Genomic DNA, 14,357 nt, shown 5'->3' with positions numbered 1-14,357 from the left:
AAATTAGATGTTTGGAGGGTATATTTTTTTCCTACATAAGTGACGCTTTCTTAAAATTATACTTTGAAAAAAATTTTTCAAACTTTCAGAAAACTTGCAAAACTGGTACCGTGAACTCTCATATACCCTTCACCTATATCCTTCATCAAATAACATTTTGCTTTGCCATTATTTCTCCTCTATAATAATTATCACTGCTAAACTGTGTGCATGTGTCATCATCCTTTACCTTTAAAAACTGAAACATATCTCCTAGGAAACAGGACACTCTCTTATACAACCACAGTGCAATTTGCAAATTCAGAAAATGTAACATGACTATAATACTCATGCTAAATATAGAGTAAATTAAATTGTCTCAAAAGCATTCTTCACAGCATTCTATTTTGATCTTACATGGAATCACACTGTACTTAGAACTTCATTTAAAATGTGTTTTTAAACTACTTATTTGAGAAAGTTTCTCAAAAAACTTCCAGAAATTCTTCCTAAATCAATTTGTCCATGAAAACCCACAGCATGGCAGTTATCTGTACATCTACAATGGCTGGCATCATAAACTTGTGTGTAGGCTATATCCCTCTAACTAGATTCTGAGCATCTACAGGGCGGGAACGTGTCCCCCTAAATTCATTTTTTTTAAGATTTATTTGTTCATTTTTGGTTGCCCTGGGTTTTTGTTGCTGTGCATGGGCCTTCTCTAGTTGTGGAAAGCAGGGGCTACTCTTTGTTGCATATACGGGCTTCTCATTCCGGCAGCTTCTCTTGCTATAGAGCGTGGGCTCTAGGGCATGCAAGCTTCAGCTGCTCCAGAGTGCTGGCTCAGTAGTTGTGCTGCACAGGCTTTTGTGGTACATGGGCTTAGCTGTCACTTGGCATGTGGGAATTTTCCAAGATCAGTGATTGAACCCATGCCCTCTGCACTGGCAGGTGGATTCTTAACCACCAGACCACAAGGGATACTCCCTCCTACCCATTCATTTTTTAAAATGCAGCAAAGAGTCAGACACGACTAAGCAACCGAGTACAGTTGCTAGCAGAGACAGGCCTAATACCCCTGTCCTCTAACTCCCATGCTAGGGCATGCTGCCATTGTACTAGCGGTTTGGGGGTATTTGATGGGTTGGTGATAAGATCATGGCTGTGTCTGACTTTGTGACCCCATGGACTGTAGCCTGCCAGGCTCCTCACCCATGGGATTTTTCAGGCAAGAATATTGGAGCGGGTTGCCATTCCCTTCTCCGGGGGATATTGCCAACCCAGGGATCAAACCCAGGTCTCCTGTATTGCAGGCGGATTCTTTATCATCTGAGCCACAAGGGAAGCCCAAGGGGAATAATTAATGAATTGTCTGCATTAAAACAGTCACCCCCTGGGTGGCAGTATAGGAATACGTGGACAAGACGAAATCCTGTTAGCATCCTTTTCAGTGTGATATGGAAAAACAAGCATTGTGGTACAGCAGACACTTGTGAGTTTTACAGCATGACCTGTAGAGCTTATCTACGAGGCTTGGCAGGGTGGAAAGTCCATGTGCTCTTATGGGTTAAGACCTTATTCTCCCTGGTCTCCATTTGTTCATCTGTAAAGATGGGGTATAAGAGCAGGATTGTTAGGAAGGTTAAACATCACAGTCATGAGAGTTCATGGACCAGTCTTGTAACTTTTCTGCAAGTGTGAAAAAATTTTTTCAAAGTATAATTTTAAGAATGCATTATTTATGTAGGAAAAAAATACACCCTCCAAACATTGCAGACTATTTTCCCAGCAAGGTTGGTATGAATACCTTAGCAGCTCTCTTGAAGAGGAAGCTAAGGCCCAGAGGAGTGGGTTTAGGGTAGTCTGGGGCTGAGGAGTGTACCCTAGACAGAGGTATGGCCTGCCGTAAGAAGTTAGTGGAGCTCGCACTGGGGATCTGAACCGATGAGGCAGCATCTCAGAACAGATCAACAGCACCAGGCAGACCAAGAGGGAAGGACTGATTTTCAATAGTTGATACCATGTGGCCTTAAGAGGTGACAGAGGCAGTGAACTGAGGGGCCTCTGCTCTCTGCCAGACTCTAGAAGTGAGAGTGCCCTTTCTGGTTTGCATAAGCCCTGGGCTGTTTTTTTTGGGAATAAGATCACACAGCTAATGAAAGGGGAAGCTGGGACTGGGCCCCTTTCACCCCACTACTCTGGCTGTCTTTCAAGGGCTTGCCCCAAGTCAGCCATTTCTTATTAACCAGGTGGGATTTTACTTCTCATTTTACTGAGCCCTCTATTTTTTGGTGTCAGTATCCTTCCCTTTTTGAATCTTTCCTTTGTGTCTGTTGCCATCTATTCACATCTCCTCCTTTCCTCCTTTTTCTGCCATTCTTTTTCCACCCTCCCATTACTATTTCTAACCTGGCCTTCTCCTTGAACCCTTAATGCTAAAATTAGTTGTGCTAAGTCAATTTCAGTCGTGTCCAACTCTTTTGCAACCCCATGGACCATAGCCCATCAGGCTCCTCTGTCCATGGGATTCTCCAGACAAGAATACTGGAGTGGGTTGCCATTTTCACCTCCAGGGGATCTTCCCAACCCAGGGATCAAACTCACGTCTCTTATGTCTCCTGCACTGGTGGGCAGGTTCTTTAGCGCTAGCACCGCCTAGGAAGCCCTTAAAATTCGTTATATTTAAGCAAATATAAACTTTCTCAGATTTTATGAAAATAGATTTTATACAATTAAAATATATAAAATTATATTTTATATATAACATTTAATGTTTTCTGAGCTTTATCTTAAAACTTAGTTTATCAGGCCCTTAAAATTTTCCAGCTTTAAGTTGTTCTTTGTTTTATCAGAACTCTCAATTCTACTTCATTTCTCTGCTTCAGTATAAGTTTATTTAATTAAAATAAAAGTAAGGCTCCCTACATCATTAGATTATTAGAGTGTGGTAGTTCTTGCCTGGAGAATCCCAGGGACGGGGGAGCCTGGTGGGCTGCCGTCTATGGGGTCGCACAGAGTCGGACACGACTGAAGCGACTTAGCAGCACCAACAGCAGCAGTATCAATTATAGCCAAGTATATCAATTACTATTGCAGTGTAGTAGTTAAAACTACTAATAAATTCATCCAGAGCAATTTCTTTTTCTTCAAGATCATCATTTCATTGAATTTTTCAGGTGAAAACTCAAGATCATTCATCGATAGGACTGCAGATATGAAAGTCAATATATCCAGCGCCTGAAAGTCAGAAGTAGCGAGTGGTGTGTGTGTGTACAACGTGCTTTCAGGGGTCAGAAAAGAGGTGAGTTGCACGATTTCTCAACAGGACCTGAGACTACAAAACAAATATTTATGCTAACAAAGGTAAATATGATTTGTTTCATTTTTCCCTTTCCATATAGTCAACAGTTTCCTAATACATTAAAACATTATTATAATTTATTATAAGTAGAAGTTCTTTACCTTGAGACGTTATTACCTGTTTCTCTGTTAGAATTACCCTCCTTAGTAACTGGTTCTCAAGTCCTTTCATGGTAACAGTAAAATCAATGACTGACGTTTTAGCATTGATCTCAGGGGTAAAGGCAGGGTTTGGTAACTTTGTCGTAATATAAAGTTTAAATGTATCCATGACATCACATTCCTTATCGCCGACTTTCACCTACATCAATTCAAATATTAAATTACACACAGCTTAAAGGGCAGACAAGGAATTTGGGTTCAATTTAGGAGACAATTTACCAAAGGTCAATGCAGTGAAACCTGAATGAATTACAACAACCAGCTGTAAAACTTTAATCACCGAACTTATACGATAAATCATATTTTCTTAGAATAATTTAAACTTGTGGTTTAAATTCTGTCTCTGCCTAAAGATGATTTTAGCCATGATGCCAAGAAAATTAAATGAAAAATGTATCCAAAACAAATGTTGAATAAAGCAGTGGTCTCCAACCCTTTTTGGTACCAGGGGCTGGTTTCATAGAGGACGATTTCTCCACGTCCTGGGGGAGAGGGGTGGTTTGAATGATTGAATGATTGAAGCTCATTACATTTATTGTGCACTTTATTTCCACTATTATCACATTGGCTCCACCTCAGATCATCAGGCATTAGATCCCAGAGGTTGGGGGCCCCTGGAATAAAGGAAAACTCAGACATGTCTAACATTTGACTGCTTTTCTTCACCTGAGGAAAGTTCCTACTACAGAAATTTGTTGTGTTTATAAGAAGTGCTATTTCTTTTTGCATTTCGCAGTCGTATCTGAAGCACATTTGATAAGAGATAGGGTTAATGAAACTTTCAGAGGAAAAAAATGTCAACTTTTTTCCTCAGAAAGATAACACTTATCTTTAAATTCTAAAATTTTAAATGACTTAAATGTTTAATTAATATTAATCTTGCATATGAGTGAAAACCACATCACTAAGGCACTCAGGCATCATGGCCTTCACATTGCAGGTAAGAATCTGGGTCTTTTTAAAGCCCTTTCAGGAATGGACGTACTAAAATCTCCTTTGGCATATTAAATATGGCATATGAAAGAATTCACATTATGAAGAAAATTCCTCTAAATAAATCTATCTTTATTTAATGAGAAAATTGGCATTCTTATTCACTGATTTTCATGAAATTAAGTTATTCAGGGCAAAAAATTATCAATCAGAAATGCTGTCATTTAGTAAAAACAAGAAAACTAAAAGAATGAAACCAATTAAAAAAGAAACACTTGTACTGAAAACAATTCATGTTATCACCAGTCATCAGAAACCATATTCTGCTGCTTCCAGCAAAGTTCATGAGTTTGAATTGAAAGTTAATAGAGAAATAAAATCAATGTCCCTCAGTTCAGTTCAGTTCAGTCACTCAGTTGTGTCTGACTCTTTGAGACCCCATGAATTGCAGCACGCCAGGCCTCCCTGTCCATCACCAATGCCCGGAGTTTACTCAAACTCATGTCCGAGTCGGTGATGCCATCCAGACATCTCATCCTCTGTCGTCTCCTTCTCCTCCTGCTCCCAATCCCTCCCAGTATCAGGGTCTTTTCCAATGAGTCAACTCTTCGCATGAGGTAGCCAAAGTATTGGAGTTTCAGCTTTAGCATCAATCCTTCCAATGAAAACCCAGCACTGATCTCCTTTAGGATGGAATAGTTGGACCTCCTTGCAGTCCAAGGGACTCTCAAGAGTCTTCTCCAACACCACAGTTCAAAAGCATCAATTCTTCAGCACTCAGGTTTCTTGACAGTCCAACTCTCACAGCCATACATGACCACTGGAAAAACCATAGCCTTGACTAGACAGACCTTTGTTGGCAAAGCAATGTCTCTGCTTTTTAATATGGTATCTAGGTTGGTCATAATTTTCCTTCCAAGGAGTAAGTGCCTTTTAATTTCATGGCTGCAATCACCTGAGCTTGTAAAGAACAGAAATGGTATGGACCTAACAGAAGCAGAAGATATTAAGAAGAGATGGCAAGAATACACAGAAGAACTGTACAAAAAAAGAGCTTCACGACCCAGATAATCATGATGGTGTGATCACTCACCTAGAGCCAGACATTCTGGAATGTGAAGTCAAGTGGGCCTTAGAAAGCATCACTACGAACAAAGCTAGTGGAGGTGATGGAATTCCAGTTGAGCTATTTCAAATCCTGAAAGATGATGCTGTGAAAGTGCTGCACTCAAGATGCCAGCAAATTTGGAAAACAGCAGTGGCCACAGGACTGGAAAAGGTCAGTTTTCATTTCAATCCCAAAGAAAAGCAATGCCAAAGAATGCTCAAACTACCACACAATTGCACTCATCTCACACGCTAGTAAAATAATGCTCAAAATTCTCCAAGCCAGGCTTCAGCAATAAGTGAACCATGAACTTCCAGATATTCAAGCTGGTTTTAGAAAAGGCAGAGGAACCAGAGATCAAATTGCCAACAACTGCTGGATCATCGAAAAAGCAAGAGAGTTCCAGAAAAACATCTATTTCTGCTTTATTGACTATGCCAAAGCCTTTGACTGTGTGGATCATAATAAACTGTGGAAAATTCTGAAAGAGATGGGAATAGCAGACCACCTGACCTGCCCCTTGAGAAACCTATATGCAGGTCAATGTCCTGAGACATCACTAAAAATGCCATTTTATTCAGTGAGGAAAGAGGTTTTACTGTAAAGAAGAATACATGGTTTGGAAACCACCTTTCTCAGAGCTGCTAAAATATACATATTTTGTGTGTAACAATAATATATCATTATCGCCAGACGCCTTTCCTTAACATCTTGTTTAGTTTCAGACAAATGGCTATTGTTAGCAAGATATTGTTCTCGCCCCTGTGTATATATACATATATATATAACATATGTATATATTTTAAGGAAACACTGAATATGAGTTTGGAAATAATTCTTTCAGCTTCAAATACTACCACCTGAAGAAAACTGTCTTTGTTGCTGTGCTCAAAAAAATAAGTAGATGTCACCATTGCTCTTTTCTTTTTTCAAAGCTTACCTTGAAAGTGGTGCCCGACTTAATGAAATTCTTTTCTAATACATTATCCAGGGCTGGATCCAGCTCTTCACGGATGTCCTCAATAAGAAGGGGTCGGCCCAAGGAAAGACTGTCCTCCAGGTGTGTGCGGAAATATTTATGGTTCAGAGAGGTTACCTAAAAATAAAGAGTTCATTGCTGCAGAAATGTTACAAAGAATGTGCCTGTTTCTGAGTGGAAACCAGAAATATTTGGGCAAGGGGCCAAGAATTCTAAGGACTGTCAAGGAAGCTTTAATTATAAATATAAAAGTAACAAACAAAACATAATTTTCAAAACTTGGGGGGGGTGGTGGTCACGACTTTGTGGAAGCCCTGGGTGTGTAATGGGGGTCTCTCCGATTGAAAGAGAAACAAGTGTCATTCCTTAGTGGAAGTTAGAGCTCTGCTCTGGCAGGTGGAAGAGAGGTAATCAAGGATTAACCCTTTAAACTTACATAGCTACAATCATTCAAAGAAAGCAAACTAACTTGCATTTTTATGATACTCACTTATCTTCTCAGGACACCTATGAGATGAATAAGTGATTTTTTAAAAAGCACAGGGATGTCAGAAATGACATACTGAATCAACCTAAGGTTCATCCGTGTTTTCTGTCTCAGTGGCATAACATAAGAATATGGTACTTTGCATAAAATCAACCTAAAAGACTATACATTTTCAACATATTCTTACATTTAAAAAAAATAGGATTCTGAATGTCTGGTGGGGTTCTCCATTTTTAGATCAATGTTTGTTATTAGTTAAAACACCCCAACTGGGCTAGTTGATCTTTGCATTAGCCAACGGACTTGGAACTCCTTACTTCTTCAGCAATCTCTCCCTCTACCTGTGAGGATTCCCAAAGGTTCAGTCCTCAGCTCTCCACCTTCTTATCCTCTATTCTCTGAATTCAACTATTGCGGTTATGCTACTGTGAGTGCTGATCTTAAGATACAAGAGAGGGCTTCCCTGGTGGTCCAGTGGTTAAGACACTGGGCTTCCACAGCAGGGGCACAGATTCTATCCAAGGACTAAGAACCAAGAATTTAGAAAGACAATAATGACAACCCTATATGCAAGAAAGCAAAAGAGACACAGATGTGAAGAGCAGACTGTTGGACTACGTGGGAGAAGGCGAGGGTGGGATGGTATGAAAGAATAGCATTGAAACATGTATATTACCATATGCAAAAGAGATGGCCAGTGCAGGTTCAGCGCATGAAGCAGGGCATCAGAGCTGGTGCTCTGAAACGACCAGATGGATGGGGTGGGGAGGAAGGTGGGAGGGGGTTCAGGATGGTGGGACACACGTACACCTGTGGCTGATTCATGTCGATGTATGGCAAAAACCACCACAATACTGAAAAGTAATTAGCTTCCAATTAAAATAAAATTTAAAAAAAGATCCCTCATGCCACAAGCAGCCAAATAAACAGAAGAAAAAAATAAAAACTAAAAAAAATTAAAAAGGAAGATCCATTGAGACATCAGGTGACTCAGTTCAGTTCAGTCACTCAGTCGTGTCCGACTCTTTGTGACCCCATGAATCACAGCACACCAGGCCTCCCTGTCCATCACCAACTCCCAGAGTTCACTCAAACTCACATCCATTGAGTTGGTGATGCCATCCAGCCATCTCATCCTCTGTCGTCCCCTTTTCCTCCTGCCCCCAATCCCTCCCAGCATCAGAGTCTTTTCCAATGAGTCAACTCTTCGCATGAGGTGGCTGAAGTACTGGAGTTTCAGCTTTAGCATCATTCCTTCCAAAGAACACCCAGGATCTCCTTCAGAATGGACTGGTTGGATCTCCTTGCAGTCCAAGGGACTCTCAAGGGTCTTCTCCAACATTAGGAAGGTGAAATTTAAAAATAGTATCTCTCACTTGCAATGAAAAGAGGTGTGGAATTGAAAAATAAGTCTATCTTTGTCCTGTTTTAATCAAAACAGAACTAACTAAAAACAGAATATCTTGCACACGATGGAACTTTCCCCCTAGATGAATAGCTTTATTTATATACATGATGTGCTGTGCAAGACCTCACTATAAGTTGATAAGGTAAATGAATCCAAACAAAGAGCTTTAACTAGCTTATTTAAATAAGATGAAATAAGGTCCCAAGAAGACTGAATGTAATTGTCCTGCTCTATTCCCCAAGAAGCAAACTCTGTTTTTGTGATGTCTTTCCCAAGTGTGATGGTTAATTTTATCTGTCAACTTGACTGGGCTAATGAATGCCCAGATAGCTGGCAAGCATTATTTCAAGGTGTGTTTGTGAGGTTGTTTCTGGAAGAGATTAGCATTTGAGTCGACAATCTGAACAAAGATTATGGCCCTCGCCCACGTAGGTGGGCATTGTCCAATCCATTAAGGACCTGAACAGAACAGAAAGCTGGAGGAAGTGCCAATTTGTTCTCTGCACAGGTTAGGACATCCGTCTTCTCCTGCCCTTGGACATCAGCTCCTGACTCTGAGGACTTCAGACTGGGCCTGGAACTGACCCCATGGCTCCCGCGGTTCTCAGGCCTTCGGGGTTTGGACTGGAATGACGCCACCAGCTTTCCTGGGGCTCCAGCCTGTGGGCAGCAGATCAGGGACTTCTCAGCCTCCATAAGCCCATGAGTCACCCCTTCATAATAAATCTCTTTCTGTGTATCTGTACCTGGATATGCTTTCAGTTCTGTTTCTCTGAAAAACCCTGACTAATATACCAATTAAAGAAATAATTTTCAAATTGTTGATTTATTAAATTACCTTTTAACCACCTTTAATATCTTTGTAAATGTGAAGTAATATCTTGGAGTCATAGTTTCGGGTTGGATTCGCTTGATTTTTCTTATGGAGGAATACTGTGTGGTGGCCACATGAGAGTCTGTACCACCCACACAGATACTCTGGAACTAGGTCTTTACTCAGTGAATTCTTCACAGGGGAATTAAGCACATACATTCTTTATTCAGAAGTCTGAGCTGTAGGTGCTGGAAATGGCTTTGAAGATGACCTTGGCAAAGCTGCTAAGGTGAAATGCAGCCCTGGACATGCCAAATATGTTTTGTTTTTCATTTATAAAGTGTTTCATTTTTCATTTTGCTTTCCTTACCGAGCACAGAAGTGACGGTTTCGCTTCATTTTCTTTTCATTTAAGTGTGTTTGTGCACGTGCTTACCCACATATTCAGAAAAATACTACGCTGTCTGAGTCAAAAAGATGCAGTTCAATTTACATACATCCCAGAAGTTGATGGTTTTTAAAATAAGGAAGTGTGTCTGATATATTTCTCTTACTTCCTCAGGAAGCTTCTTGGGATGAGGCTGCATCAGGAAGGACATGACTGAAGACTATTAATGAATTAAATGGAAAAATAAAGCCACAATCAGAAAAAATAAGCCCAAGATGAGCAGGGAAATCAGCAGCCAGGGGGGGCAAGAGGAGTGAGGAATGGAGCTAGGAACAAGTCGCAGCTGAGCTGGACCCGGGGCCTGAGCTCAGGACGAGGAAGACCCTGGTACACACCACTCATGCACGTCTGCGTGTACAGCTCCTCAGAAGCTACTTTCCACCAACCCCACGTTTCTCAGCTCTTCCCTTCCACTTCTACTCTCTGATCTTTGCCAGGATTTTTGAGTTTTCTAAGTCAACATAGATTGGAGTCTTAATTAGGTGGGAGAGTCTTGGGGGGTGCTCCAGAGCAATAGGCAATGTCCCCGTGCCTGCAAAGTCTTGATCTCAGAAGGAAATCTTTCACTATTTCACCACTAAATGTGGTGTTTCTTGAAGGCTTTTTGTAAGTACTCTTTATCTGATTAAGGAAGGGCCCTTTTAATCTTGGGCTTCCCTCGGGGCTCAGATGGTAAAGAGTCTGCCTGCAATGCAGGAGACCCAGGTTTGAGCCCGGGGTTGGGAACATCCCCTGGAGAAGGGAATGGCTACCCACTCCAGTATTCTGGCCTGGAGAATTCAATGAACAGAGGAGCCTGGCGGGCTCCTGTCCATGGGGTCACAAAAAGTTGGACACGACTGAGCCACTAACTCTCCTAATCTCAGTTTGCTAGAAGTTTTGATTTTACCAACTTATTTTTCCTGCGTTTATCAAGATGACCACATGGTTTTTTCTGTTTTTTTTTTTTTTTTTTTCCTGTAATGATTACACACTAATTCAATAAATGCAGAAAACGTATAGATGGCATAAAACCATAAATCTAACAAGAAGTTTATGGAGTTGTTGTTGTTGTTCAGCTGCCCTGTCATATCCAACTCTTTGTGACCCCATGGACTGCAGCACGCCAGGCCTCCCTGTCCCTCACCATCTCTGGGAGTTTGCCCAAGTTTATACTATAAATGAAAGTCATGTCCAACTCTTTGCAACCCCATGGACTGTAGTCCAGGGAATTCTCCAAGTCAGAATACTGGAGGGAGAAGCTGTTCCCTTCTCCAGGGGATCTTTTCAACCCAGGGATCAAACCCAGGTCTTCTGGATTGAAGGTGGATTCTCTTTCTCCAGAGGATCTTTCCAGCGCAGGAATCAAACTGGGATCTCCTGCATTGCAGGTGGATTCTTTACCAGTTGAGCTACCAGGGAAGCCAAGCTTCTAATATAGTAGAGATAAAAGACAAATGTGCAGAGAACAGTAATTTAAGGCATACTTCTAGTCCACAGCAGAAATACAAGGTGTGTGTGGAATCAGGACAGGCTGTATGAAGCTGTGGATTTAGGCAAGTCTGGTGAAAGGTAGTATTGGATGTGGACTCTGAATAATGCTCATGACTTTCATCTTGGATATAAGTAAAGTGGGCAATTGGGTGGAGGAAACATTCTGGCTAGTATAATAGACACACTACAAGCAAAACTTTGGGTCCTTATGGCTTGAAACTCAGAACAACGTCGAGGAAACAGTGAATAATCCATATTGTAATACTGAATTGAAATATCAATGTCACAGGATCCTCAAAGGAACCAGGAATGTTGAAATCCTGCCCGTGTCTACCTCCGCCTTAAGAGTAACACCTTGGTCGACTCTAAGTCCAATGCTGAACTCTAGAGTACGAGCACGTACCTGAGTTAGGCTGGAGCAAGAGGCTTTAACCTGAGGAATCACAAGTCCTGTGCTTGATATTCTCCCGCAAGCACAATCTCAGGGCCCAGAATAAAAGCCTCATCCAACATGAGCAAAAGCGATGCAGCCAGGGCAATGGACAGAGGGCAGGAAAGTGAGACCAAGAGAGATCACAAAAGAGAGAGAATAATCAGCATCAGGACTTCCCTGGTGGTCCAGCGGCCAAGACTCCCTGCTCCCAATGCTGGAGGCCTGGGTTCGACTCCTGTTCAGGGAACTAGATCTCACATGATACAACCAAGAGTTCACATACTGCAACTAAAAAAGATCTCTTGTGTCACAACTAATAATCTGGGCAGTTAAATAAATAAGTAAATATGTTTAAAAAGCAAATGATCAGAGCCTTTGCCCCAAATCACTGTCATAAAACTCAAAGGTGTGAATTAGCAAACGACTATCATAGAGATGACAATTTAATGACTAACAGATTCAACTGAAATTGTGGGAAAACTTCATGATTTCAAGAACCACCCACCAAATGGTACATACCTGCAAGTCGTTTTCCTTTTCCTTTGATTTAATCCACGTTTTGCCTTGAGTCTGTGGGTCGATGAGGAGTGGGTATCTGGTGGCCTTTGTCACAATGATGCCATTCTGAATTGAGAGGTCGTCTCCTGGTAAGCCCTGCAGCCCCCACTCACCAATCTGCATAACAGGAAATGGATGTGGCCACGCAAAGGAAGACAAGAAAGCTTTTCTTAGTAATTAACAATGCCACAGATAATTTAAAATTTAGACTTTTTTTTTAGATTAGGACTATGCAACATTCACGTAAAAACACTCAAAGTTACAAATGTGAACCAAATGACACTAAATTTATCATCTAATAAATCCTTTCCCTAGTAACCCGAGACTGGGTGGGATCTAGATTGGCTGGAGTTAGCAGAGACGATGAATATTCTGAGAAGTCAGAGTAGGCAAGCCCTAAGGGTTCAGCCTCTGAAATTTCCCCTTCCTGCCCTCTGGTTCTGCTCACATTGGGGAAGGGGCACTGCACAGCTGGAGGCAGAGAAATTAGGGGACAAGGAATATCACATTGGCATGAACTCATCAATGACAGTTTTCTAAATATTCCTTTCAAAATCAAGAAGGCGCCGTGCTCAGTCACTCCGTCATGGCCAACTCTTTGTGACCCCATGAACTGTAACCTGCCAGGCTCCTCTGTCCATGGGATTTTCCATGAAAAAATACTGGAGTTGTTTGCCACTTCCTACTCCAGGGGATATTCCTGACCCAGGGACAGGACTTGCAACTTCTGCATTGGCAGGGGGACTCTTTACCACTGTGCCACCGGGAAGCCTGACTCCACATGTTCAATGAAATCACCCAAGATGCAGAGAAGCCTCCACTTCGTTAAATTATCTTAGCTCCTCTGAAGGCCATAATCAGTGTGTTTCCAATACATTATCTAGTACCTGTGGGGACCAGCTGAACACTGTTTGAATTGGAAAAGATAATTTTTTGACTTTTAAATAGAGATAACTTTGAAATTAATAGCTTGGCTTCCCTAGGGAAACTGCAACTGGGGAACATATTTACAAATCAAAAATCAGCTCGTGAATACAAATTGCCTGGAAAGCATTGAATACCACAAGAGGTCTGTAAGATATACTGAAAATTAACAATGGCATCAAATTCCTAGCAAGAAAGGTTAGTCTAGCAGTGCACGCTATCACTCAGCAATGCCAGAATGTGCTATTGTATTACACTGTTAGACATTATAAAAAGATGGTTAATAATCAAAAGAAGGTTAATAATACCAATACTTACAGTGTAGCTAATGCCTACATCTTCCTAGAATGTTTGTAAGAGAATGAGATTCAATATGAGTGGTGTGAATAATGGAGGATTATAAGAAGAGCTCAATATTAGAAAGCCTGTAGCTCAAAAATTGTCTTTTCACTCAAAGCAGTGCAATTGAAGACGTGGGTTTGATACCTGGGTTGGGAAGATCCCCTGGAGAGGAAAGGGCAACCCCCTCCAGTATTCTTGACTGGAGAATACCATGGACAGAGGAACCTGATGGGCCACAGTCCATGGGGTCACAAAGAGTCGGACCTGACCGAGAGACCAATTTGAAAGCAAGATTTCTTAAAATGCAAAAGAACTTTTTGTATCACAAAGAAAAAATATTTTGTAATGCTTCACCACTTTGAAAATGATCTTTCCAATTAAATGCAAAAAGAATAAGTCAGGCATACCTTGATTTCTTGTGAATAAAATGAAACTCAACTAATGATATGAGGAAAGTAACACTTACTGTTGGAGGATCCACCAACATTGAAATAAGATTCAGGTTTTCAGTGAAAGGAATCTTCCGTGCTTTCAACTCTATCTCCCATTGCTCTTTCAGCAAATAGTTCCTAAATATCTGATTGAAAGGACCAAGGTAGGACAGGAATCCAGTGCACAGCAGAATATCCCCTACAAGCCTGTTAAGAAACAATAAAGTGGATCACCAACACGTTTTAAGCTATCCCAGTAGGGAATCTGAAAGGCCATCGGGCAGCTTCGTTACTAGGTGAACTTCTTCTCTGCTCCCTGCTTAACACTTGGCAACAAGACATGGAGAGGGTAAAGGAGCCAGCCTAAAGGCTCCAGATGGGGTAGGAGTGGCTGCATTTCGGGTAAGTCCAGGAGCAAGAAAGAGGCTCCTTCCTGAAGCCTAGAGAGCCTGAAGCTTGACTTCCAGATGAGGAAGAAACAAGTCCTAGTCCTGTTCATATTTAGTCTTGATTAAACC

The 14,357-nt window shown here is 41.3% G+C and overlaps 1 protein-coding gene across 1 annotated transcript in view; it reads right to left on the bottom strand.

Annotated features, from left to right (window-relative positions):
• Positions 1-14,357, bottom strand: part of DNAH8 (dynein axonemal heavy chain 8) — a 339,200-nt gene that overhangs the window by 95,464 nt on the left and 229,379 nt on the right. The window contains exons 73-76 of the mRNA XM_060403159.1: positions 13,875-14,046; positions 12,104-12,259; positions 6,483-6,638; positions 3,458-3,640 (exon numbers count right to left, since the gene is read on the bottom strand). Coding sequence (XP_060259142.1) covers positions 3,458-3,640; positions 6,483-6,638; positions 12,104-12,259; positions 13,875-14,046 — 667 coding nt within the window. The remainder of the gene's footprint in view (positions 1-3,457; positions 3,641-6,482; positions 6,639-12,103; positions 12,260-13,874; positions 14,047-14,357) is intronic.

Source organism: Ovis aries, chromosome 20 (assembly GCF_016772045.2).
Source record: "Ovis aries strain OAR_USU_Benz2616 breed Rambouillet chromosome 20, ARS-UI_Ramb_v3.0, whole genome shotgun sequence".
Taxonomy (NCBI): Eukaryota; Metazoa; Chordata; class Mammalia; order Artiodactyla; family Bovidae; genus Ovis; species Ovis aries.
Note: the sequence above shows the minus strand (reverse complement) of the source record. Positions and strands in the feature narration are given on the sequence as shown.